The following is a 26,902-nucleotide window of genomic DNA, read 5'->3' as shown; positions in this document are numbered from 1 at the left end:
GGTCAAACTGAAATGGTCAACCTGTTCAAGGAAGCTGATCGAAAGGGGGAAGGGGGGAACAACACTCTTATAGATCTCGTTATGAAAGCTTTGAATCACTCCCTGCAAATTAGGAGCGAAAATTGTCAAATAACCCAGCTGGTATGTGGCAAAAGTTTCAACGCCCAAAAAGCAGCCCCGAGAAATGAGAAATTCATTCCAAAACTAGGAGGACATGCTGAAACCTTGACTGTCCTGATATAAAAAGAAATCACTCCATTACTGGCATGGCAAACAGAAGTATACGCATACCAGCTTTTGTTGATGCTGCATGAAGTAAAAGCATCACTGACAAACTTTTGAGAGACATCAGCCGTAAAACACCCCCCCAAGTTGCGCAGGTCTATCTGAGTGAAATAGAGAAGCTGGCAAGACACAAATAACCTGAACTGAGACATTCTTGCGTTAGAAATCGGAGGTAACCAAACTGCTTTGCCACATGCATTTAATATTAACAACTGTCTCATTCACCAGTTGGAGCACAGATACAAAAATAACCATACATCAAAACATTTGTATAATTGTACCAAAAGATAAATTACTTAACTTTTTGGGACAGAACAAGACTGCAACAGTAACACTGAAATATCATTAAGTGCCAGTCAAAAGGAGGACATCCATATCTACTGTGAGCACATACACCTGTCGCCCACCGAACATATTATCTGCATGGTCATTATCATACATGACATTTCAAATGAATTCAGGACAGGAAACAAAATTAACAAGAAATTCATATGACTAGAATGGTTGGAATTCTTTTTTTTTTCTTTCCAGGCTTCATTATTTTAAATGCTAAAAGCCCATCAGAAACAATGAAAAGGGAACAGAGCCAGAGAAAAGTGCGCCGAAAAGAATTGAGACAAACATGCACATGTATACTAATCCCACTATCCTCGTGCCTGCTGTATCTTCTTCTGCTGTACTCTTTGCCTCAGCACATTTTACAAGTAGACTACATCCAAACACAAAGACTTCATCACTAAATTTCCAAAAGATGCATAGGCCTGAGACGGAAAGATTAGTTTTTACGAATAACAAACACAAGCGTGGAACAGAAAACGTGTGAAAAAAGTTGTAATTACAAATACATAAATGATAAAAGCATCGGCATTAGTAATTATAAAGCCACTTCTAGGGTCAGACGAGAACCAGTCATCTTTTCATTCACTCAAATTTGTTTCTTTTTCAAAAAGTGGACTTTAGTACACTTGCACATAAAACATGTTCCCTTTAATGAGGAGTAAAAAGACAGCGCTCTAATGAAGTTGTACATACAAGAACACATGCTCATCAAGTAAGATATAAAGGATATACTGAGTCTTTGTCGAAGGGCACATTATCATTAACAAGTAAAGGAGAGTGCTTTGTTCTGATGTAGGGTCAAGAATGGACGAAACAATGTTACAAGAATGCTGAGAAAATAAAAAATATAGTATGTGATTACTTGGTCAATATAGTGGAAACCTTACAAATACTGCGGTTAAAAATACATGTCTCAACAGATAACATGATCCATTTTGAGCGTACACAGTTACTGAAATGCACGTACATTTTGCTGAATATTCTATATAAAACACTCTGAAAATTTAAAATCCTAACAGGACGTAAAAGAGAAAAATGTATAACATGAAACAAGACATGGCCACAATAAATCTTTAAAAATTAAAGTAATTTGTACAGCGTTGAAATAACAAGGCAAACCCCTGAAATGACTTACAAACACAAAACAAAAATAGATTACAGATACCGTAAGACGAGCTTCGGTCAACACGATTATAGACAAGCCAGGATATGAGTGATTTTTGCCGTTTCAATGTAAAAATAAGAGATCTCTTGCCTGAAGTTTTCTTTTTAATGTACGGCAAGAACTCGCCACCCCTATAGAAAAAAGCATGATATATCTACATGGTAGTCTCAGAAGTACAAGAATGTTACCCAAGTCCTTGAGCAACGTTGTGCCGCATCTACAACAGTATTGCGCAGAATTTCAATCACCAAATGCGCAACACTGTCGTGGTAAGCATTTCTATGAGGTCAAGGAAGAATGTCGAATTAGAACTGATTGAAAACGAGGCTACAAAGCAATAGTAGAGTTGGTCTTTTTCTTTGAGTTTTTGAACTATCAAAATTGAATTTTTAAAGTTGATATAACGAAATGGAGGGCACGATGGAGTTAAAACTTTGAAAATACATAAAATTCAGCTCAAAAAGTGATCTCAACTAAGCAAAAACATGTTGGAAGTTCATTTCTTGGTCTATCGTAATATGTGTTACAACGCAAAGGAATCATGATGCTCGTCAATATTTGAGACTGTGGAGTTATTGGCATCACATTTAAGTTTGTTAATTTGTCTTTGCTAATACTCATCTATCTTGAATAGAAGTCAAAAAATTTGCAATTGAAGGAGGCCTGGTTTCAGTGGTAAAATTAGCGAGAAAATGGCCACCAAACTTTGGAGACTTTCAATGCCTGAGCCCTTGGTAACTGAAAATTGACAATTTCTGTGCCTTTATCAACATTTTCAGTAAAAACCCCACAGAAATGTTTTTTAACAGACATGTTTGGTGTTGAGCATTTTAAAAAAAAATTTGATCAAAACTGACAAACCAGCATAAAAAAGACCGGTTCTTTTGATTTAATTTTTTCGACAAACACCTGATTTCACCACAATGTCTCACATATTGCGTTCTTACATCACTAGAGGAGTTGGTTATTTTCTTAATTTGAAGAAATAGGTAACAAATGAAAATCTGATAGTCACAAATATACTGAGAGAAATAAATATCTCGCTCAAACTGTACCACAGCATAAATTGGCTCGTTGGAAGCAATATTCTTTTCCTAAAACAGATGTATATTTCACGATTATTTTGTAAAGGATTTTATTTTTTAATGAATTTTGAGAACATCTGTATGCAATTTTTTGAGAACTATATCCCTTTTCCAGGATTTCAGGGCATGCATCAGAAGCTAAACGGTTACGGCATTAAAAAAGTAGCTGCTTGTACATACATTTTTCTTTTTAAACTTCATGATTTTCGATTGATATATTCTGACATATATTCTAGTTCCAAAGAACAAAAGAATATTCAGTGCTACCGAAAAAAAGAACCTTTTAAAAAAATCCAAATCTGACACGCTACAAACTTACATTTCCCCACACAAAGTACATTTCTTCACACTGCCAAAGACATATGCACAATATTAACCAGAATAGGTTGTAGGAGAAAGATAGAAAAATAGAAAGCAAAAATCTCTGTACTCTGTAAACATTTGTAAAGCAAATCCTTTCAACAGTTTTCAATAGAATGAGTACCATCAATTTCAAATTCAATAATTTCTTGATTTCAGTAACGCAGGTACCCACTGTATCGGCCCTCAATTTTTCGCAATGTAAAGCCTACGTTGGAAAACGACATTTGTTGGCAGTAGGTGGACTAGGGTGCCCACAAGGTACAATATTTCGTTCATTTTTCTGATGACAAGAGACAATAAAATACACAGAGAAGAGAATATAAAAAAGTACAGGCCAACAAACTGAGAAGGATAAGTTCTAATTTTGGCACTGCGCAAAAGTTGTATTGAAAAAGCAATTAGTCAAGAGCAAGGAAGGAAATGGAATAAGATATATCTCAAATGGAACCCTGCACTTTAAGCAATGCTGAGAAGAAAAAAACACTCTACCAACTGTGGTTAACATCACTTCTTAAATACCAAATTTCAAGTTTTTCTCCGGACAAGTGGTATTAATTTACTATATAGTAAATAGAGAAATAACACATATGGCTCATCTTTGGCACTGGCAACAATTCTCAAATGAACACGTATCTCAAAAAATTAACGTAGAAAATAAACATAGGTATAGTGTGTGCTTCTGCCTTTAAGGTACTGTATGACACTTCAATAGGACAAATGGGCTTTGCACACTTCCAACATTTACAAACAATCCTGATAACCTGAACATTTGCGCCAGGAACAATTCATACAATCACATTGTTATGGTGCCTGCAAAATTGTTTTGAAAGAAATAAGCATTTCTCATTCAAACAGGCTACTGCAAAGGACGTTATATTTCTGAAGTTATGAAATTTTTCTCAGACTTAATTTTAATCAATCCGCACATTTGTGTCTGTGTGTATATATATACATATATATAACACATGTGAAATAGGTATATTCTGATATTAATTGATTAGGAATCGTTTGAAAAGACAAGAGATAGAAAAGGATATTAAAAGTCCAAACAAAAAGGGATCAGTGTGTACAAAACAATGGCATGAGTGAGTACACTAGGTTTACACTAACTAACAAATATGAAATCTTTCTGTGGTGCAGCAAGTCAAAACCAGTCACAGTTCTGATTTACAACAGAAAGATGGATGGGGCACATCAACGTATCAGATTAACTGAGACGCTTTAAAAATGAACAGATGGTGCGGGCACCCCAAAACTGATCATTAAACAATCTAGTGAATCAATCACAAGTACAAAAAAAAACAACCCCAAATAAACCCAATAAATATCAATGAAGTCCATTTTTAAAAAGCATGAACAGAAGCCAACACAAATAAAGATTTGAAAAGTCTGCAGTATTTCTTTTCGTAAGTGTTCGAGGTGCTTAAAATGGGAAGCAAAACGCAGAGCAGCAGATTAAAGAATGCTGTATCATTATTTCATCCGCAGTCAACAAAACTTGAAGGGAAGCCAGGGCAATAATAAACCAAAACAAGCAAAAGTGGGGTAACCATTAATTAAGATCACACATCAGATTATTCCATCAGCCTAAACTTCTTTGTTCACACACCAACACAAGTCCACTTAGCCTATCGAAAGAACAAAATCTTTAACTAAGTTTATACACCACTAAAGATTCACCTCGCTACCAGCCGGAAGATTCCCTTCCCTCCTAAACTACCTTCCCTTGGATCTGTAAAACAAAACCAACTAGGTAGTATAGTATGTACTAGCTATTCCATCGTTGGCTACTTCTACCACACACATTACGCTCCATCATGAGAGGAAGGCTTTGACAGCCCTTCCCTTAAACTGTATAAACGCAATGACTCCGATATCACACTGTGATACTCTATGGCTTTGATATGAATTGCTGCTACTTCGCACTCCGTCCATGCTCTATGAAATAAGATACTAACCACGAACAAGTACGATATTCCCTGCATCCAGGCAACAAGGAGTACCTCAAGTTCCAAATTTAACTTCTCGCAACAAGCCTTCCCCCCTTTTAAAATCAAGTCATCATTATAACACTTCTACTGTAAATGTCTCTTTCTCTTGACAAATAAATGCACAAAGTCTTTCAATACAAAATGAAACACTTCTTTCACTAGAAAGTTACAACAATACAATTTAATTCATTAAAAAAAAAAAACCAAGCCTAAGAAAGAAATCAGAATACTTTCATCAAAATTTTAAAACAGAAGTAGTGACAATGAAACTAAACAAAGGAAAAGCAAATTATACGAAAGATAATCCAGCAACATTCATGTGCCCTGGGCAAAGCAAGGCAAAATGTTGAAACGTTTGCAATTAGTATCATTAAGTACATCCATTACTTTTGAAATTAAAAAAAAGAAAAAATAATCAAAACAAAACAAGAACACCTTAACAAAGAATGTCGGAGTTGATTAAACGTAATGCTGTTAATTTCTGACAAATATAATGACTTATTAAAAGATTAGCATCGAGAACTCAAGAGGTACCAAATTTCTTATCCTTTCATGTCTAACAGATCATCAAGCAATCCTGTAAACATGACAAGGGAAAACAATAACACAAAATCTTGACAAGATATTGTAAATGAGAAAAAAACCCAAAAAACATAGGAGACGCTCCACGACAACAATCTCCCCCCCCCCTCCCCCCAAAAAAACAACTATCCTACACTATGTTGCAAATAAAGTGTTTAAACTGGCGAGGACTAATATAAATATATGAATATATATATGCAAATAAATTATGCTCCTTGCAATTCAATGAGACATAAGAAAAATGTTTTAAAGACTGACGCATGACCCTTTCAGTTCTTCCTTTCCTCCTCAACAGACCCAAAGAAAGGCAGCCTTGTGTACAGATATATGATCACCACGGCAAAGAGGAAGCCATACTGTACTACAGAAGAAAAATTATTGATACATGCGCTCAGTTCTCTCAGCTGGGATAATTCATTTACACAACAGACCAATACAAAAACAGAAATAGGCAAGAACAAAAGTGAGTTCAAAGAAAAACAAACAACCAAAATACAGTACAAAATAAATGCCTGTAGACTAGTAAGTATATGATTAGATACTTTGATGGTGGTAGGTGGAGGGGGTAGGGCGGACAGCACACATACACTGTTCTCGGTAAACAATAAGTTATTCCCTGGTGACAAAAAGCAACAAGTGAGCTAAACAAACGTTCAATGATTCCTGCACATGTTTAAATATAGGATACACAGAAGCCTTTCATAAGTCATAAGTAGAATCACTAACAAACTGAGCAATGTTACTGGTGCATCTTTTTTTTTTTCTCCTTTCCTCCCTCTCTCAGCATGCCTGTAAACACATCAGAAAAATTGTACCAGGTCTCTTTCTTGTCCTCCAACACAAGAAACGGATATCCCAATATCAATCGTTCAGAGCAGAGCGAGAATAATGCATTTATCACTTGAATATGTGCAATATTCACACAACACAAGGTCAGAACCAGGATATAACAGGTCTATAAAAGTATTCCAATGGGATCCACAGAAGAAAGAAAACAACTGTTCAGTTGGTACAACAAGGGAGAAGAAGATCTACAAGACGTTGATGTAGTACTTGGCTTCATATCGCCCAAGCTGCTTTTTCCCACCTGGCCATCAACTTTCTGCACAGGTGTCAAACTCAAGGACCGCGGGCCACATCCCACCCGCCAAATGACTATAACTGGCCCAAAAGAGAATTCTAGGCAATCTTTCCTGAGAATCTCCATAACATAGAACCTTACTCCAAACATTTACAAAGTTGTTGCCAGGAAAAGATGCCAAACATACAACTCTGAGGAATTGGCATAAGAGTGAATATTGGTATGCCTTGATTTTGTTTGCTTTAATTCATATTTATGGTTTCAAAAAGTCTAATTTCCACTGCTCTGTGAGTGTTATCCAGTTTGGCCAGCAGCGTTAAACATTAAGTGAAATTAGAGTCTGGCCCCTGTGGGACTAAGTTTGACACCGGTGCCTTAGAGAAACCGCTGAACTGTTACGGGAGTTCCTTGAAGAAGCCTTCCCCCTCTGTGGGATGGCTGGTTGATTTGTTGCTGAACTGTTTCCCTGGATCTGAGATTGTGCAGTCTTCCATCTAGATTCCGCTACAGCTCTAAATTCTTGATCCAATGCTTGCAAGAGTGATGAGGACCATACTGCAGGGTTCGCATTCTTGACCACACTTGAGAGTAAAAGATGACTAGACGCTTTAAACACGGTTTTCATCATGCTGTTGACAAAAAAAATTAAAATTCAAAGGTTAAATAAAACTAATTGGCATAAGAAATTACACCGATAACAAACTACAAGTGCCCCCAGAACAATTTAACAGTACTCCAAATTGCCATGTCATAATAAGACTAGCATCTCTCAATTCTAAATATGTAGGGAGCTATCAGTTTGAGCATCCCTTATGTATTAATGAGCAGGGCGGCAGACTCCTGTCTCTTCAATTCAGAGCCGAAAATAAATGTTCAATTTGCTCTTTTCTTGTTTTAGTAAGAGTTTTACAACGCTCGCAACTGCATAAGGTGATATGAGCGCTAAAAAAAAGTTGGTTCTGTTCACAACAGCACATTGCACAGTCCGGTTTGGGCCAACATGTTCACTAAAATGTTAAAATATTATAATTTGGTGTAAATACATTTAAAATTTAAAATAACTTTTTTAAATAACACAAAAAATTTTAACAATTTCATTTACAACTTCCCATAAAAGGCCAATGGCCTTCATAAAATCCAGAATTTTGTTGGGATCAACGACGGAAAACAGACCTTGCAATTTTTTGCATCTAAAATATTTCCTTCGGGTCTCTCCGAAGTCTAGACATTCTGTTAAAATGTATCTAATGGTAAAATTTGTGTCGCATCCGACACAGAATGGCTTCTCATCTCCTTGAAGGAGGTATTAGTGTGTCAGGGCCGCGTGTCCGATGCGTAATCAAGTAAAAATTACTTTGTCTCTTGAGGAGAAGTTCGAAGGTTTCCGTGGTCCCAGTTTGGGCTTAATGTTGTGGAGTTTGTTGTTGGTTTGGTTTCTCCAATGAGTCTCCCACAGACTGGAGGTGTAGTTCTTTACTTTATTTTTAAAGTCAAGTCTGTGGGAGAGTGTTCGTCGTTGATCCCAACAGAAGGGATAAGGATTCCTTCCCCAGGAGATCTACCAGCTCACTTCCTCAGATGCCCACATGGCTTGGCTAGGTAGCCATGAGAACACAATATTTTTCCCGGTTTCAGTCAAGGCAGATATTTTTTGTTGTAACCTAACGATTTTTGGGTGTAGCCGTGTGTAGTTTGTAAGTGAGGGGATGCAAGACAGAGTCAGAAAGGATAAGGAAAGATTTGTTTGGAGAATTTTCAACGGAGATGGCAGTGGCCTCCACAGAGAAAATGGAGGCTTCAGGATGGAGTGTACTGTTTGAAGATAGGGCAGCAGCGCCCACAGCAGAGTCCGATTTCGAGCCATCTGTGAAGACTAGCTCTGCACAGGGGTATTTTTCTATGTTTTTTGTATTCTGCTTTAAATGTTTTGGTGTTTGTGCTTGCTCTGTTGTGTGTGGTCAGCTGTAAGTCTATTTTTGCCTTGGTGAGGTGCCACGGAGGGAGGTCGGGGACAAGAAATTGATGGATGTCTAGTTTGGAAAAGTGTATGTTTTTGAAGTCCTCAAAGACTCCCTGAGGCCAAAGGGTTTGATGAGTTTTTCGTTGTTTTTGGAATTTGTTTATGGTGTCTGGGTTTGTTTTGAAAATGCAGTTGTGTGCTGGGTTCTCTGGTGTTGAGCTCTCTTTAATTGGGTATTGTAGTGAAAGTTGTGTGCGTCTGAGTGCAAATGATGGTATGTTTGCCTCCGCCTGGAGGCTTTCCACTGGAGAAGAGCGGAAAGACCTCAGAGCGAGGCGAAGTCCATGGTTTTGCACTGGGTCTAGCATTTTTAGGATGTGGTTTTGCCGATCCATAGGACATGACAGCCATAATCAAGCCTGGATCGGACAAGGGAGATGTACAGGTGGAGAAGGTGTTTTGAGTACCCGCCCCACTCCGGATGCGATAAGATTTTTAAAGCGTTTAGCGCTTTCTGGCACCTCACACAAGGTATTCTATGTGTGGAACAAATGCAAGTTTCTTCTCAAATATAATGCTGAGGAAACAAGCCTGGTCCTGGACGGGAATCCTTTCCCCATATAGTGTCAAATCCAGTTGCAGCACACGTCTGCCTGATCGGCAAAAGTGTACTGCAACCAACTTTGACAGGGGAAAACTTGAAGCCATTATTATTTGCCCACTTTTCAAGTTTGTGCACTTTCCATAGATCTTAGTTGAAGGTTTTTCTAACAGCAGCATATCAAGAAGTCGTCAATGTACAATGAGTCTATGCTATTTTGAAGGGTCTTAACGATGGAATCTATTTTGATTTTGAATAGGAGAGGAGAAAGGATGCTTCCCTGGGGGACACCTTCCTCCAGTTGGTGGGGGTCTGAAAGGGAAGATCCGACACGAACCTCTTTTCTAAAGCAGCATGGCTGTAGAAAGGGGAAAAGAAACAGCCCCTTGGTATTGAGGTGAAAGAGTAATAATAATAATAATGATGATAATAATGATAATAATAATGATGATAATAATAATAGCTACTCCATCAATGTCTGGCGGTGACCAATAGTGAAAGAAGTGAAGGGATAAAGCATGAGATACTGCCAGACACAACACTCAAAACAAGTCAAGGACAGTGCTGACGCCATGAATCTAAACCCCTACCACTATCCTGAACAAACAAGAGTGTTACATTTTTAGTTACAATTCATTTTCACACCAAACAGAGAAAAATGAAGGTTTTGACTATGTCTAATGACTTTTCTCATTTCTTTTCCCAAATGGACATCAAAGGGTGCATGTAGAGCACCACTGGCAAGTCCTACTTCTTTTTTTGTCCCAAGTTCTGATTTATGCCTAATATTTGTAAGTTCCATAGCATATGGTCAACATGGTAGTAGTTGTTATGCTTCAAGAAAAAATGCCTGTCTATAACTTTGTTAGTCTTTAGGCATTTCCAGGCATGACTCCCTTTTCTCTTGACATGACTATGTATTGATATACTTCTCGGTAACTCAAAACCAAACAGAAAAGACCTAAAATGATTCCTATTTCAAAAATTGTAGAAATTGTCCAAAGCCACCTTCTAATGTCAAAAGAAAAGTCGTCTTAAACATAAAGATATCTTGGACAGTGTCATAATACAAAAATGACCACAACGATGGAAATGGAAAGTGATCATAAGGTAACTTGTCTTCGACAGGTGGCCGTTAGAGCAGGTGCAACTTTGTTGTCTGACAACATGACACCATCAAACGTTCCCTGATTCACACTCACCCGCCTCCTTCGAAACAACTTGTCAAAGAACCCCCTCTGTGGTGGCTGTGGGGGTAAACCTTCTATCAGATCTGGCGTAGGTTCTCCATTTGGCCCAAATACATTGAGTTCCTTATAGCACTCTGTCTCTATCATCTGCAAAACACAAAAGTTCACATTAGGATCATTATTGACTGAGCAAGCAAAGTAGCATTGAATTTAGTTTTAGTAAACAGTTTTAAAGCACTTGCAAAACAATAATGTCATGTAAGTGCCGAAGATCAGAGGTGTTACAAGAGAGTAACAAACACAAAAAAAGGAAGGGATGTAAAGACAATAGAAATTTGACAGGTAAGAAGGAGCAAACGACACCAGAGCACCCAACAACCACCTATACAGTATTGAATTTACAGTCAAGGGTCCTATTCAGAAAGGAAAGAAGGTAGAAACCAAATAGACCCAATAACTGTCCAGTGGAAACAACTTTCATTACATCTTTTGAAAAAACTTGTTTTAACAACGACACCTTGAATTATAAATAAAAAAAGAAATAAAATACAAGGTACACAGTATCGGTAGAGAACTTAAACAAGTTATTTATGTGTACTAACAAAGAATAACTATGCCCTACGACCGCCTACAAATACTATTAATTTGAGACATGACATTAACAATCGGGAAAACCAGACAGTACACCATGGTATAATTGGACATATAAAACTTTACCTCGTTTTGCCATGGTATGGAAACGCTGCCTGTGTTGAATTTACTGTAAAATGAGTCGTCACTAGCGTCCAAATTGACACCTTTGACTGTGGAAAACTGTTCAATATCAAGTACATCCTTGCAATACACTGCCCGGGGCTGAAAAGAAAATCACAAGAGGAAATGTACTTCTCATCTGAGGAATTTTCATGTCAGTACAGTCACTGGTATTATTACAGAGGAACAATATATGTCAATAAATGATCTGCAGAACTTTCCTCTTTCAAAATATCATGAAGCTTAAACGTATGGGTATTAAACATTTGTGTGGCATCATGGTGAAATCAGGCATTCATCAAAGTAATGTAAGAAACTGGCATTTTCCCACACCTTGCACATTTTAAAAAAATTTTTTTTTTTTTGGGGGGGGGGGGGTCCATAAAACATTTGTGTGAATTTAATTGCAAAACATTGATCAAAGATGCACAAAAAATGAAAATTTGAAGTTTCCAAAAACATTCCAACTTTTGAAGTCATCAAACTGTGGTGACCATTTTCTCGCTAAATTTACCTCCATCTCCTCCAATCGCAAATATCTCAACTTCTATTCAAAGTTGGTGGGCACTTCTTTTTTTTTTTAAATCAAAAGCATGACAAAAAAACAAGCATTAAGATTATACCAATAACTCCATATGCCCAAAAATTGATAAGAACCTGATTCCACCGAATCATGACACATTTTTACTTTTTCTTGATCAAATCAAACCAATATCATAATATGCACGAGTACATCAGCATCTCAAATTTAGAACAAAATAAAACCCACAATGATTACAAATCGCAACCTCAGTGCTTTCTTGTCCTTTCTCCATATTTTCTTAACATTGAAAATGTGACTTGCTCTTAAGCTCACTCTTTGTTATGAAGCTGTTTTCACTGTTATTAAAAATGGAGAAGACAAGAAAGCACTGAGGTCGCGAAATGCAGTCACGGCTTTACAGCCAAAGCTAAAAGCAAGGAAGTGCGACAAAGCCTGCAGGAACAGAACAAAACCAAAGAACTATTCAATACGAGGGGGTTCAATAAGTTTTTGATCTGGGTATGAAGGAATCACGGTAGAGTAATGAAATTTCTCCAGCCTTTAGACTATCTCTTTTGAACACACCATGCAAATTTTCAAGAAAATCCGACAATAATATGGCACTAATCAGCGTGTTCAATGAAACCCTGCTCAGAAACTGTTGTTTTCATTCACTGAAGCAGTGCCATGGAGCCTGTTAAGTATCGCTTAGTTATCAAGTTTTTACACGTGCAAGGAAAATCCCCTTCGGACATATATGGGGAAATGGTCCAAGTCTATGGGGACAAAAAAATGTTATCATAACACTGTGACATACAGGGTAAGAAAATTCAAATCTGGTTTCATGTCGGCGATGGATGAAGATCGTGAAGGGCAAGTGAGCAAAAGAAGTAGAGGGTTGAGTCTTGCAAAATGCCCCTTCGAATTGAGTCCAATGACACAAATTTCTTTAAAAACATGGTGACTATGGATGAAACGTGAATTTATCCTTTTGATCCAGAACAAAAAATGTTCTCCATGCTATGGACAGCCCCTTCTTCTCCCTCACCAAAGAAGGCAAAGGTAACACCGTCAAGTGGAAAGGTCATGCTGTCGTGTTTCTGGGATTGTAAGGGTATCATCATGACTACCTCAAAAATGGAAAAATGCAGTCACAGGAGACTATTACTTGGGTTTGCTGATAAAATTGTGGTCCAAATTGGGAAAGAAAAAGGCGTGGAAAACTCCGTAATGGGGTCCTCCTATTGCATGACAATGCCCCTGCACACAGGGTGCAACAAGCAGTCCAGACAGCAGCATAGTGCAGCTTTGAAATCCTGCCACACTCAGCTTATTCACCAGACCTAGACCCCTTGGACTTTTTTGTTTCCTAATCTTAAAAAAAAAATAATTCCAAGGAAAACGAGGCGCCATTGAAGCTGTTGAAGACTGGTTTGGGGCCCATTCTGGGTAATTTTTCTCTCAAGGACTTTTCAAGGTCAAAGAGGGGTTGAAAAAAAGTGTTACTCTGCAAGGTGACTATGTAGAGAACTAAAAGTATGTGCCAAGTTACAAAGCTCTATCTTTATTCCTTCATATTTAGACCAAAGACTTCTTGAACCCCCCTCGAATTTTGCCTTAAACGAGTGCTCTTGAAATAAAAGGCTACATCCGATGAGAAAACCATAATTATATCCATGAAATGCTTCACTCACATCAGGAACAAAGGGAGGGTCCACCATTCCTGCTTCTAATCTCTTGAAATTGAGGTTCCGGAAAAAGGGATGAGATTTCACCTCCTCACCACCCTCCACGCCACATCCTAGTCGGCTTGAGGGAGACTTTTGCAAAAGCTGTTGAAAGTGAGAGCAAACAAGTGGTATCATACAAAAATCCAGGCATAATAAGTACTGGAACTGTGAAACTAAAAGCAAAACCAAGGGAAAAAAATAACTGCCAAAAATTCTGAGCTGAAAGCTTGTTCTTTTCCATTCCTTATTCACATTTTCTTTGATAGTGTACCTCCCTAGGTCCACGTGGATTACAGTACAAATCAAGGCTAGATGCCAAAAACCCTCACCCAAAAATAATAGTCCCAAGCATTTACACATACAGGTCTTCACCTAAGTACCCTCTGATCTGGAGAGAAAAAAAAGTGGGTTGTTAGGGGCAGATCGTATTCTGAGGCCGGTTTCAAGGGGCTCAACTTAGTTAATACCCATTGGCTTCCCATGTCTATTATCTGATGAACTATAATGGTAAATATTTTATGGGACTTGCAACACGATTAGTTCATATAAGATTAAGGGTATTACAAGATAGCAACAAACAAGAAAAAAAGGAGGGCAGATAAGGAAGATAGATGTTTGACTTGAAAGAAGGAGCAAACCACTCCAAAGCACCCGCCAACCACCCCACTACTTTGATGAATTAACCACCCCTACGTCATACTGATGCAAGATGAATTCTTACACCAGGACACTGTCACTATAAGACTGAAAATCAAAACTATAAACAGATAAAATAGTACCGGTGAAGGCTAGAAATTACCAATAAACTGACCAGTTTTTATACCACAATTAAATGCTTTGTGATGAGCACTCGACCCTCTTGGATAACCTCATGTGAGTGCTACAAAAACTTTCTGTGCTTATGTACTTGTAGAGTGTAGAATTCATCAACGTCAACTCTTCTTCCTTCGCCCTAACCCAGACCTGCCACTCTGTGAAATCTAAAAATCAGGATCTCGGGGGGGGTTGGGATCAACGACAAATCACAAAGGTAACTGCAAAGCTGACTTTAAAACTGTCCAAGGGTGTCCATAAATATATCCATGTATGTGCCCTTTGAGTGTGTGTGTTGTATTTTTTTAAATCCTGACGTATCACGTCAAGGACTCCTAGTCCAAGTGTCTACACCATCCCTCCCCCCCCCCCCCCCCCCCCCAATGACGTTTAAACATTTTACTGATGGGTCTTGATGACGGGTCCAGCAAACCAGAACTTGGACAAAGCTTACTTGAAAGTAACAGCAGAACTATGAATAGTATGTTGCAATTGAAAGAGTTATCAGGCCATCTTCGGAGAATTCTGGGTGGAAACAAAAGCGAAAGTAGTTCTTGAGAATGTCTTAAGTCGGAATGCCAAATAGATACTACTTCCATGAGAAAGTTAAAATAACACGTGTGAGCAAAAATCAAACACAACTTGGGGCGAGTAAACTACTAAATGCGGCATCAGTATTTCGGAAAACAGTGTTCAGAGTTCCTGCTAACAAAAAGTTTAATGGGTGCTTCCAACGACAGAGAAGAAGGCAAAGAAAGTTTTTTTTTTAATCGTGCGCAACAGATGGGACCAAAACAAATCGGGATACGCGCGATCACAATCGGGAAAATTGGGATGCTTGAGAATTGAGGCAAAAAATCGGGACATCCCGATGACATCGAGATGAGTGGCAGGTCTGCTGACCCGTCTTTTCTCCTCCATGTAAGGCGGAAATTTGGGGGGAGGGGAGGAATTGGAAAATGATGGTTTGTGCAACTGACTGTTTTGGACAGGTGGCCATTAGAGCAGGTTTGACAGTATTCAAATGACTAAACTATAGTAATGGATAAAACTCTCAAACATACAGCTGTGCATATGCTCCGACATTCTTCACTGAATTTGGAAGAATATGTCTCTTGGTCTTCTTTCACCCGCCGGTCTACTTCGTCTCTTTTTACTTTTTCCTTTCGAGCCCTGAAAGGTGCCTGAGGACAAATGCAAAAAAGAACAAACTTGTCTCAACAACAACAAAAAAAGAAATCTTGGTAACTTTTTAAGTTTTATGCTTCAGCTCCACAATAAGCACCAGATAAAATGTTTTAGCATTTCAAGGACAAACAAGAGTATAAAATAAGTCACTGGCATGGTTTTCAATGAATTACATAGGGCCAACCAACATTAATATCACTAAAAAAATTAAAAAATTTCTGGCTGAACAAACCCCGATTAACATCTCTAGACAATATAACCACCATATCCCTGCAAACTGAACATCTGTTTGGGATCAATCATAGCAACTATACCCCTTTCACCTTCACTGACACTAAATTAAACAACGCGGCAAAAGAGGACATAAGGAGGAAAACCATAGTAGCCCTCATTACTGCATCATAAGATATGACTGATTAAGAGTAGCAAACAATCACCTTTTTCAATGTCTTACCTTTCCCTCTATCATTTCGTATATTATACAGCCAAGTCCCCACCAGTCTGGGCTGTATGTGTACCTTTCATTCTTGACAACTTCTGGGGCTGAAATTCAGAAATACTCCTTTTGAACAATTCATCTCAACAGGTTGTTATTAATAGACCCATCATTTTTTTTTTTCTTTTCAAGTGCTACTCTAATGTACCATAACAATCTTAAATGCTTCATATAACTAAAATTTGACTTTACAAATGACTAGAAACCTTTTTGAAAAGTAAAATCAATCTAATCAAAGCACAACACGTCTTGCTACTTTCTGCCAAATACTCTTTCTCTTTCGAGTAAGTATAAAAACCACTTCATTTCTGTTAAGGCACCACAGACCAAACCTAGAGAACTTCATCAAGACTGTTTTGTTGTCAGGTTGTTTTTTTTAGGGGGATGGTGTGTGTTTGGCTATAGAGGGAAAAACTTTTTAAATGTACAATATATAACACCAATTATATGTATCAAACTTGGACTCCACATAAATGACATCAAAGATACACACCCATGTAGCCAACAGTTCCAACACGGCCTCGTATGGACTCCCCTTCCGGGATTTCCACAGCTAAGCCTAAATCTGAGATTCTCACGTGGCCTGGAAAAGGAAATGAAAGAGATCTAATAAAAGACAAGAGAAAAAAGTTTATGATAGCTAATTTATAAGCTTTCTTTGAGAGCTTAAAAAATGCAAAAAAACAATTTGACTGCAGTTTAGCTACTTCCAGTCTGGCTAAGGGTAAAGAAGACTTAGCAGAAACTTCTCAAATCATCGAATAATAATAAGGAAAAGTTTCCGAATCATCAGAGAACCACTAAACCCCGTAACACTTTGCCACCTCAACTCGCCACCCTGTTCCTTGGGATTTTCCCCAAAATATGATGACAAAGTGTTAAACACAGAATGACAAGGGGAACTTTGGTCGAGGATTCCTGAAACTACGGAAGAAAGCCGTCAGTTTTAACTGGTATTATTTCTTCCATGTCTGTGTCTTGCCTGATTTAATTAAAGTTCGGTTGCATTTCATTTGCCAACAATCTAAGAATTTTACCCCCAATACAGTTATAGCAAAATTTGCACCAAATTTCTCAAGTTTGAAGAATTTATTAACCAGGAAGTACATTTGCACCATTTGTCAGAATGAAAAATGCTTTGAAATCCAGAGAAAGGCCCAAGATGTGAAAAAAACTACTCCTTTCCCCATGACCTCTACATAAGCTTTATAATAACTGCTAATAGCTACAGTTCTTTCAGACAAAAAAGCCAGGCAATATGTCAACTTACCATTGTCATCTAGTAAAATATTTTCTGGTTTTAGATCTCTGAGGAGATAAAAACAAAATAAAAATAAAGACATGATATGCAAACTGCATGCAAATTTATTTTTAAAGAACAACATCAGTTCACCTTCACAAACCCACCATTAGAGCTTTCTACCCCCATAAAAGCATCCACCTCCAGCACAAGTCTTGATGCCTTCAGCATCACTCAAAGCAGAGACACTTTTTTGTAATCATTTTTCAGTCGATCTGTACCCCACAAGAAGAAAATCTTGAAAAATTCAGTGGGCATAAACTATAAGTAAACTCCTCCCTATTAATTTTGTTTTTAGTCTTTAAAGGATGGGGGGGTTTTTTCTTCTCAATTTAACATTATAAAATCAATGTCTCCTATCAAAAAGGTCGCTCAATAACTAAAAACTTACATTCCTGATGAACACCGTTTCTGTTTCACAGCTAATGATTAATGTCTGAAATCAATAAACTTCCCTTGGAAAGTAATTTAGCTCCAATTTCGCTACTGAAAGGCAATAATATTGAAGACCTCACAGAATTGAAAATGTCACATTACTAATGATTGTAAAAATCCACTCATACAAAAAAGATAGTCTGGCACGCACACAGCCAAAGCGGACGGATAAAGAAACATCGCTATGTACGAATTTCATTTTCTACGTGTTTTAAATACAAAAGAATATGCATGTAAGGAAAATATTCAGGACATGAAAATCTGTTTCAGGATGCGTTTGTTCAGTATGTTCATGCTAGACTGTATCTAATTCATTCACTATTAAATTTTTTTCCTTCTCATTCTGATGTACGCCTTTTTTCAGCAGCTCTAAAACTAAATGGTATATTGAGAGCACCAACTATTAGTCTCTTCGTAACGAAGGAGTTAAAATATTTATCCAAAAAGAGTGAACAGCAGCTGTTCTTTGCCGTACTAACCTGTACACTATGCGCTCTTTGTGCAAGTCGTTCAAGCCGCAAGTTATCTCAGCTGCATAGAAGACGGCGCGTTCCTCAGGGAAACCAGGGTTCCCCATGTTGTGGATGTGAAACTTCAGATCACCACCATTCATAATGGTTAGGACTAAACATAGGGCATCCTTGGTCTCAAATGCATAAGCCAAACTAACCTGCATATAGAAAAACAAGCACAGATACTAAACCTAACACAAATACGAAAATTATATCTGATTATCTTTTGAAAAAAAACACCAATATGGAGCTGCTCAAACTGAACATTAGGGCTTTCAAATTTTATGGACCCGACCACGCTTGCACTAACTTTTCACAAATCCACAGAACTTCTTTGATTTGCTTTGGCATTTAAATAATGCAATGCTTTCTTATTAATGCTTAATAGTAGCAGGTTATTTGATTAAACTGAGCTATAACTGCCATTATATGGAAATATAAAAGAAAAAATGAAAAGGGGACTATAAATACCTTTTTCCATGCTGAAGATGTCAAGCTATGCACCCAAGTGACAACAAAATCAAAATCTATTAAGCTAAAAAAGAATAAATATTGTCTTTACTACATTTAGCTCACTTAATTTGATAAAGTAGTAAACTACGTTCAGCTCTATTAAAAATACCTTTAAAAAGTTTTTATAAGAATGCATAACAAAAATTTGTCAAATATAGAATACTAATACACCGCAGACAATCATCTGCCATCCCCAGCAATAGGATGCCTCGCAAGTGCATATTAGATTTCTACTTACCACAAATCTTGAGTTGATCTTTTGAAGAATTTGCTTCTCATTCAATGCCATTGCCTCTCCTTTCCGCTTCTTTATCCTCTTTTTCTCCAGTTTCTTGCATGCATACATCTTCCCAGTCGCTCTCACTTGGCAAGCACACACTTCACCAAATCCACCTTTCCCTAATACTCTGTACATTCTGAATGTGTTTTTGGTCACAGGTTGACTGAAAAAAAAAACACAAAAAAAAACCACCACTTTATTTTGCCATAATATAACCAGCAAACAAACAAAAATCTACGACTTCTACAGCTACAACAATGAGAAAAAAACAACAAATATGAAAAAAAAAACCTAAACAAAAAGCAAATGAGCCTTGAATTTTCTAACAGATTTTTTTAAATTTCCACAGCAAGAGAATTGTCAGAAGAACCAGTACAAGTCATGTCAATACAAAGCCTTTACAAAAAGTGTACTTCCTGAACCACTCTTCACCTGACGCTGTGCACAGAATGTTAAAAAAACAACCATTATATACTGCTGTCTTAAAATGCTTTGTGCGTGAAAATCAGATGTATGGCGCAGAGATATTATTTAGACTCTCAAGAGCTACTCCTGAAACCTAATCTGTATAGTATAAGGTTTTACGGCGCTCGCAACTGCTAAGGTCATATGAGCGCGCGAAACACAAGTTGTTCACCTCTGCGAAAGTTCACTTCACGACTGGTAACTCAACTAATTTACTTTAAAATGCTAAAAAGTTAAAATATTCAAATTCGGTGTAAATACATTTGTGATCTAAAACAACTTTTAAGTAACAATAAAAATTTTAAATAATATCAAATTCACTCTACAACTCGCCATAAAGGCCAATGGCCTTTATAAAATTTAAAATTCTGCTGGGAACAACGACGGAGAAAATATCCTGCAATTTCTTGCATTTATAATATTTCCTTCGGATCTCTCCAAAGTCTAGACATTCTGTTAAAATGTGTCTAATGGTAAAATCTGTGTCGTATCCGACACAGAACAGCTTCTCCTCTCCCTGCAGGAGGTATTTGTGGGTCAGGGCCGTGTGTCCGATGCGCAATCGAGTAAAAATGACTTCGTCTCTTCTGGAGAGATCCGAAGGATTTCGCTGTTCTAGTCTGGGTTTAATTTCATATAATTTATTATTTTTCTGGTTTTCCCAGTGGCTCTCCCACAGACTGGAGGTGTACTTTTTGACTTTATTTCTAAAGTCAGTCTGTGGGAGAGTGTTTGTCGTTGATCCCAGCAGAAGGGATGAAGCTTTCTTCGCCAGGTCGTCTACCTGCTCGTTTCCTCGGATGCCCACATGGCTGGGTATCCATGCGAACATGATGTTTTTTCCTGTTTCGGATAGTGTATGGATTTTCTGTTGTAGCCTAACTATTTTTGGGTGTAGGAGTGTGTAGTTTGTGAGTGAGGTGATGCAAGACAGAGAGTCAGAAAGGATAAGGAAAGATTTGTTAGGGGAATTTTCTACAGAGTCCAGTGCCATGTCAATGGCAGTGGCCTCCGCAGTGAAAATGGAGGCTTCAGGATGGAGTCTCCTCTGATGTGTATTGTTGGGAGATAGGGCTGCGGCGCCCACTTCATTGTCTTTTTTGGAGCCATCCGTGAAGATGAGCTCCGCACCGGGGTATTTATCTATTAGTTTTTTGTATTCTGCTTGAAAAGTTTTGGTGTTTGTGCTTTCTTTGTTGTGTGTGGTCAGCTGTAAATCTACTTTTGCCTTGGTGAGGTGCCACGGAGGGAGGTCGGGGAAAAGAATTTGTTGGATGTCTTGTTTGGAAAAGTGTAAGTTTTTGAGGTCCTCAAGGATTCTGAGGCCGAAAGGTTTGATGAGTTTTTCGTTGTTTTGGAATCTGTTTCTGGTTTCTGGATTTGTTTGAAAAATGCTGTTGTGCGCTGGATTTTCCGGTGTTGAGCTCTGTTTAACTGCGTATTGTAGTGAGAGTTGTGTGCGTCTGAGTGAGAGTGGTGGTATGTTGGCCTCGGCCTGGAGGCTCTCCACCGGAGAAGTGCGGAAAGCCCCCAGAGCGAGGCGGAGTCCTTGGTTTTGTATTGGGTCTAGCATTTTTAATATGTGTGGTTTTGCCGATCCGTAGACTTGACAAACCTAATCTATACTCTAAGAAAAAAGTTAAGGAACAGCCATAAATTTGTATGCATTTTTCATGGGACATTTATAAATTTACATTATACCTTTAGAAATGACACCTGCTATATTTGAGCAGTCAATTCAACAATGTGTACAACAAACAACATTGAAAACATTTGTGCTTGAGTTGTGAACCCGAGGCACATGGTAACACGTTCAAGTTCAAGAAAAAGTTTGTTTTTAAAAGGTAAAAAAAAATTATATTGTGTCTTAGTTGTGCAAAGAAACTTTCATGTGGTAAATCATAATGTTAAGTAAACACTATACCAGTGCAATGACCATTAAAGCCCTAGCAGAGAGTCAAAAATTTAATCACCCAACAGTATGATTAGGAGAAAATTGAATTCGCATGACAGAAGAAGGGCTATTGGTTTGCTCCAAGATGGTGTTTCCTTGAGGGAGGTGGCTCGAATACTGTTTCACCTTCAGTAGTCAGCAGACTACAAGACCAGAACCAACAAACCGGAAGTGCTGACAAACACTGTCAGTCTGGGAGGCCCATGTCAACCACTGCCAGGGAGGACCGATTCATCCGATGCCAAGCTGTTGTAACCCAAACAACAGCTAGCTTCATCCGGTAGCGTCTCAGTAAGCTACTCACACAAATGTCAGCACTCAAACTGTTACAAATCAATCGCCTGCAATGAATTTGAGCTGCACTCCCGTCCACAGACATCGGCTCACCCAAGACCATCAAGAAGCACACTGAATGTGGAGTGCACTGCATCAAAGGTGGACACTAGCAGACTGGGGTCAGGTCCTCTTCACAGATGAGTCGAGATTCCAGTTGGAGCCGCATTCGGGTGTGGAGATGTCATGGACAGCACTTTCAAGACAACTGCATTGTGGAAAGAGCCAGCTATGGGGGAGGTTCTGTGAAGGTGTGGGGTGTGATTTCTTCACAATAGGACCCCTCTCTACCACATTCAGGGTAACCTCAATGCCATTCACTATTGTGATGAGATTGTACAACCTCTAGTGATCCTGCGGCTGCAGCTGATTGGTACTGGTGCAATCTTCCAGGACGACAACACCGGGCCACACCGTGCTCATATTAACGATTTCAATGCTCAAAATTAAATTAGCAAACTGCCTTAACCTGTAAATAGCTCGGATCTAAACCCAATTGAATATTTATGGCACAAGCTAGGGTGCCGTGTTCAGGAAAATTACCCGCCAATAGGAACTCTTGACCAACTCCTTCACAATCTTTCACAAAAGTGGAATGCTATTCCATGTGTTCCTGACAAACTTGGTAGGTCTATGAACAATACGTGCAGAGAGTGTTTTGCTAATAATACAGGACAGACAAATTACTGAGCCTTGTATTTAAACTTTTATTTAGTGGTTTTTAATTCTCAAGGGTTCCCATTTCCATCGTACATATTGTTGTTGGAGTGGATTTGCTATAATATTTCTTATTATTATTACAGTAGTCTCCGCCTAAGATCCCGGTGCTCGGGAGCAAGGAAATGCGGGATCTTAGGCGAACCGGGATCTTAACAGACGAACCCAGGGAAGATCTATGGTGAACCATGTTAAGGCTCAATAACGGTAAAATGGTCTCCCTCCACTCTAAGATGAACTGGCGTTCCCTCTTGGTGGGTTTATGGCATATGGCGAGCAAAGAGTGGTTAACGTTGATGACCTATCACGGTGCATAGTGGGATGAGGCGTGCCATTTCCACTTATTATCCTATCATGAGTTTCAGGATCTACGATTATCCAATTGCCCCTCCTCTTTACCTGTCAAAAATGTATAGCTTTCCATCTCTGACCGAGCCCCCCCCCCCCCCCCCCCCTCCCTCCAAACCGCCTTTGTCGTTACACACCATTACGTCGGGGACACACCAATTAAAATTCAGTCTGTCTCGCAAATTCGGGATTAGAGACAACTGCTGCAATGGTCAAGGAAGAGTTCACGGTTCGATGTGATCCTGCCAGGAGCGAACTTGTAGGCCCTACCCACCCAGCGAGTGATGCAAGTTTAGGGGGAGAGCTCAGATGTGAGTGCGATGCGTGGGGAAAACAAACGCGTCGGTCAGTTCACACCCCGGTGTGATCCCGTCTGGGGCAAACATTGTATCGCTTCATCGAGTTTTACTACGTGTATGTGATCACATTCACGATAGTGGCTGATCTTTGACGAGACGGACAGTTTATTGATCTCAACTTTTCACTCTTGGTTGATCGGCTGTGCCCGCCCGGGTTTTTGTTTAGCAAATTATGATCTGAAATGCGGGATCTTAGCCGAATGTAGACCATCAGAGCGGGATCTTAGGGGTGGCTTTTGTATAGTAAAAATTCTGTTTTCCTAAAACAACGGGATCTTAAGCGAACCGGGATCGTAAGCGGCGGGATCTTAGGCGGAGACTACTGTACATTTTTTTAAGATATTAAATAACTTTCTGTAAAAATCCAGACTTGTTTTCGTTTCTTTGGTCTCTTTTTATTTAAATTGATACAAGCATTCCCTACCTTTTTCGAAGAGTATACATTAATTTTTTAGGTACTCAGAGTTTAGATCAGAATTTGTTTGGTTTTTTTCCCTTGACGAAATTCTGATCAGTGGCATTTTTTTAAAAACCCATTAAGATCAAAATGTCACAGAAGTGTATTATACACCGAAATGTCAGGAAATGACTGATCTTTACAATATGTGTTATTTGGTAAGATATCTAAATCTATATAATCCTAAACAAGCCAGGAAAAATTTTCTTCATAGAAAAATAACAAAAACCATTTTCAGCCAAGTCAACCTGCGTCACATCAGTGCAAGCTATATATAAACCATGATATCTGGTAATTCCATTGTTATTACTAACGACTTAACTTTTATCTCTCTATCAATGTCATGCACAACAGCAAATACTTACGCTTCTAACCATTTCCACTGCATGAATCTCTTGAAGTACATACTGGCAAGAAATTCTTGAAAAGGTTCTTTGCTCAAGTACTCTCTAACAAGCCTGAAATATTCATAGCAAAAAAGACAAAAATATATGTAAGAAGGTATCCTCTTTCGTTGAAAAATAAAGTGAAAGGAAGTCCATTTTTCTAATTTACATGTCATTACTACCGAAAGAAACGTGTCAACATATTAAACAAGGACAGAAGAAGACAATAAACAGAAACACTGGAAATGGTAATTCTAATTTGTTTTCACAAAACTTGAAATTGTACTTTAAAAATCTAACTGCATAAAAAAGATAGCACATGTTCTTTACATTTCCATTTTTTAAAAATAATTTATAATTAATTACATAAAGCATTTAAAATAGGAACCCAATATTCTTGAACATCTGTAAGTATGATTATGAAAAATAAGAACAGTTATCTTTTTCACATGTGCAGGTCTGAACAAACAAAAAAAATTAACTACACTAAGCGAACATTTTCGTGCTGAGACAAACACAAAATATACAAAGGCAACATTACGAAGACAAAGCTACTACTTACTTGGCACAGTCATCAAATAAAGCTTTACAAGACTTGTTCTGGCCCATAATATCTTTTATCTCAGAGACTTGATTGCCATTTACATGAGTCACGTAGCTTTCAGACTGCACAAAGATTACATAAAAGAGAAAGGTCAATAACATAAAAATCTTTTCAAATTCCAGAAATACAAAATACATCTAAAAATTAAACAACCTTTAACAGGTATGAATTGTCCAAAAGGTGCATATTTTTTTCCCGCAAAACTTAAAAAGATTTCGTGACTTCATAAAAATTCACTTGAAGAACAAAGGCCTGAAACAAAGGGTACTGAAAAAAAAATGTTCACAGCAGAGAATTATGTACAAGATAAATTATTCCAACCTGCCACGCTATGAAAACGAAAGTCAGGATCTCACAAAAAGAAAATTGAAACTATCACCAAATCACCAAGGTTACTGCCAATCTGACTTATAGTTCAGACAACACCAATGGACAGCTTGTCGACCTCAATACACCGAATCTAAGTGGCGAATCTCTGATTTTTTGCATGCACCTCTGAATTCTAAAAGACCTAAAAAATCTCGATTTTCATGCATATGCGACAAAAATAAAGAGGTGCTGTCTATATAAACATAAATAACTAATTGTTCACTAAACTCAACACCGCACACATTTTATAGCAAGCACCGTACTATGCTAAAACCATTTTTTTTTAAAATGGTGAAATGGTATACGTTTAACGCACCCCCCCCCCCCTATCAACACTATTAGGTTATTTAAGGGGCGAGACCTCCTAGTTTAACGTCCGTCTCCGATAGGACCGCGCCAAGTGGGAAGTTCGTGTAAAGTACCTTTCCCAAGGACACAGGTACAACGTCGGACCGAGCTGAGGCTTGAACTGCCGAACTTGCAATCTCACGATTACGAGTCCGGTAGCCTAACCACTATGCTACCGAGACCACAACAATTCAGGGTAGTGTAGTTGCAGGGGATAAACTAGAAATTTCAGGGGGGGGGGGGGGATACAGTTTGGTCAAAACCCAAAAACAGGTGTCAACAGAGTGCTATATTTGAAGTGCTAATGGGCATGTCACTGGACACCCCCCCCCCCCCCCCCATTGGGGGTTTTAGGGGGGGCCCCCCCCCCTTACACGTACATTACATGTCCTGTCCTTTTTTCGAGATTGTTATAGAATAAAAGAGATGGCCTCGATTAGCTTCTATGAAGAAATAGTTCAGCGGTTTTAAGGCAACGTTTTGGAGGTTTGTAAATCAAGTGATCTAACCATGGTAATTAATGAAAAAGCAACAGCAAATTGAAACGCGCAATCTCAATAACAGAAGATATAAAAGAAATTTTACTCATTGTACATCACAATGAGTCAATCAAAATAAACCCACTGTCACCCACTAACTGCTGGACTAAAAACAACTCAAGTCTTGCAGCGCACGCAGTCAGGTAAACAAAAAAAAAAAGAAAATAGATTTGAACAAACAAAAAACTAGCAATTGACTACCGTTCTTGGTCTCATAAAAAATCCCGGCGCAAACCGTAATTAAATACTAATGATTATATAGAAAACACCTCTTTATATTTGCATATGCCCGAAAATCGAGATTTTAAAGGTTTTTTTAAATTCAGAGGCACAAGCAAAAAATCAGGACAATTCGTCACTTAGTTTCTGTGTAATGGGGTCGACAAGTTGTCCATGTGGTGTTGTCCGGACGGACTTAATATATTTTTCCAGGGGTATCCTTAAATAACCCTCTGTGTGTGCTTGAGTGTGCATTTTATCATAATCTTTTTAAATCCTGAATTATAACATCAATCTCTAAGTCAAAAAGTCTACCCCTCCCCCCCCCCCATATTAAGTCCCAAAAGACGCTTAAACCAGTGTGCAGGAACTTATGTTGACCCTGTCAACAGACGGTCCTCGACACATGCGGAACTCACACTTCCAAGTCACGTCACGTGATGCAAACAAACGATTGAAACACGTTTTCCTAACGGGTCTTCATAACCAAAACTAGGATGAATATTATTTTTTTTAAAGTAACAGTAGAACTACGACTAATAATGATCATTAGTAAGTAGCAATTGTAACAGTTCCCAGGACCATCATCGGAGAATTCCCAGTGGTAACAAAAGCAGAA

At 38.3% G+C, this 26,902-nt stretch overlaps 1 protein-coding gene across 4 annotated transcripts in view; it reads right to left on the bottom strand.

The window, feature by feature from the left end:
* Positions 1 to 2,939: 2,939 nt before the first annotated feature.
* LOC101854884 (G protein-coupled receptor kinase 5) overlaps positions 2,940 to 26,902 on the bottom strand; it is a 34,625-nt gene continuing 10,662 nt past the window's right edge. Inside the window, exons 5-17 of one of the 4 annotated variants that reach the window (XM_035971132.1) lie at positions 24,767 to 24,870; positions 24,184 to 24,276; positions 19,144 to 19,348; positions 18,360 to 18,550; positions 17,416 to 17,453; positions 16,639 to 16,728; positions 16,104 to 16,192; positions 15,526 to 15,645; positions 13,613 to 13,750; positions 11,360 to 11,497; positions 10,655 to 10,789; positions 9,733 to 9,810; positions 2,940 to 7,520 (exon numbers count right to left, since the gene is read on the bottom strand). In XM_035971132.1, coding sequence (XP_035827025.1) covers positions 7,500 to 7,520; positions 9,733 to 9,810; positions 10,655 to 10,789; positions 11,360 to 11,497; positions 13,613 to 13,750; positions 15,526 to 15,645; positions 16,104 to 16,192; positions 16,639 to 16,728; positions 17,416 to 17,453; positions 18,360 to 18,550; positions 19,144 to 19,348; positions 24,184 to 24,276; positions 24,767 to 24,870 — 1,440 coding nt within the window. In that variant the 3' untranslated portion in view covers positions 2,940 to 7,499. Of the gene's footprint in view, positions 7,521 to 9,014; positions 9,811 to 10,654; positions 10,790 to 11,359; positions 11,498 to 13,612; positions 13,751 to 15,525; positions 15,646 to 16,103; positions 16,193 to 16,638; positions 16,729 to 17,415; positions 17,454 to 18,359; positions 18,551 to 19,143; positions 19,349 to 24,183; positions 24,277 to 24,766; positions 24,871 to 26,902 lie in introns of those variants that run through there. The other 3 variants (XM_005103633.3, XM_005103634.3, XM_005103632.3) reach the window with 3 other exon arrangements.

This window comes from Aplysia californica, unplaced genomic scaffold (assembly GCF_000002075.1).
Source record: "Aplysia californica isolate F4 #8 unplaced genomic scaffold, AplCal3.0 scaffold00383, whole genome shotgun sequence".
NCBI classification, from domain to species: Eukaryota; Metazoa; Mollusca; class Gastropoda; order Aplysiida; family Aplysiidae; genus Aplysia; species Aplysia californica.
The sequence above is the reverse complement of the archived record's forward strand: the minus strand, read 5'-3'. Positions and strand labels throughout refer to the sequence as shown.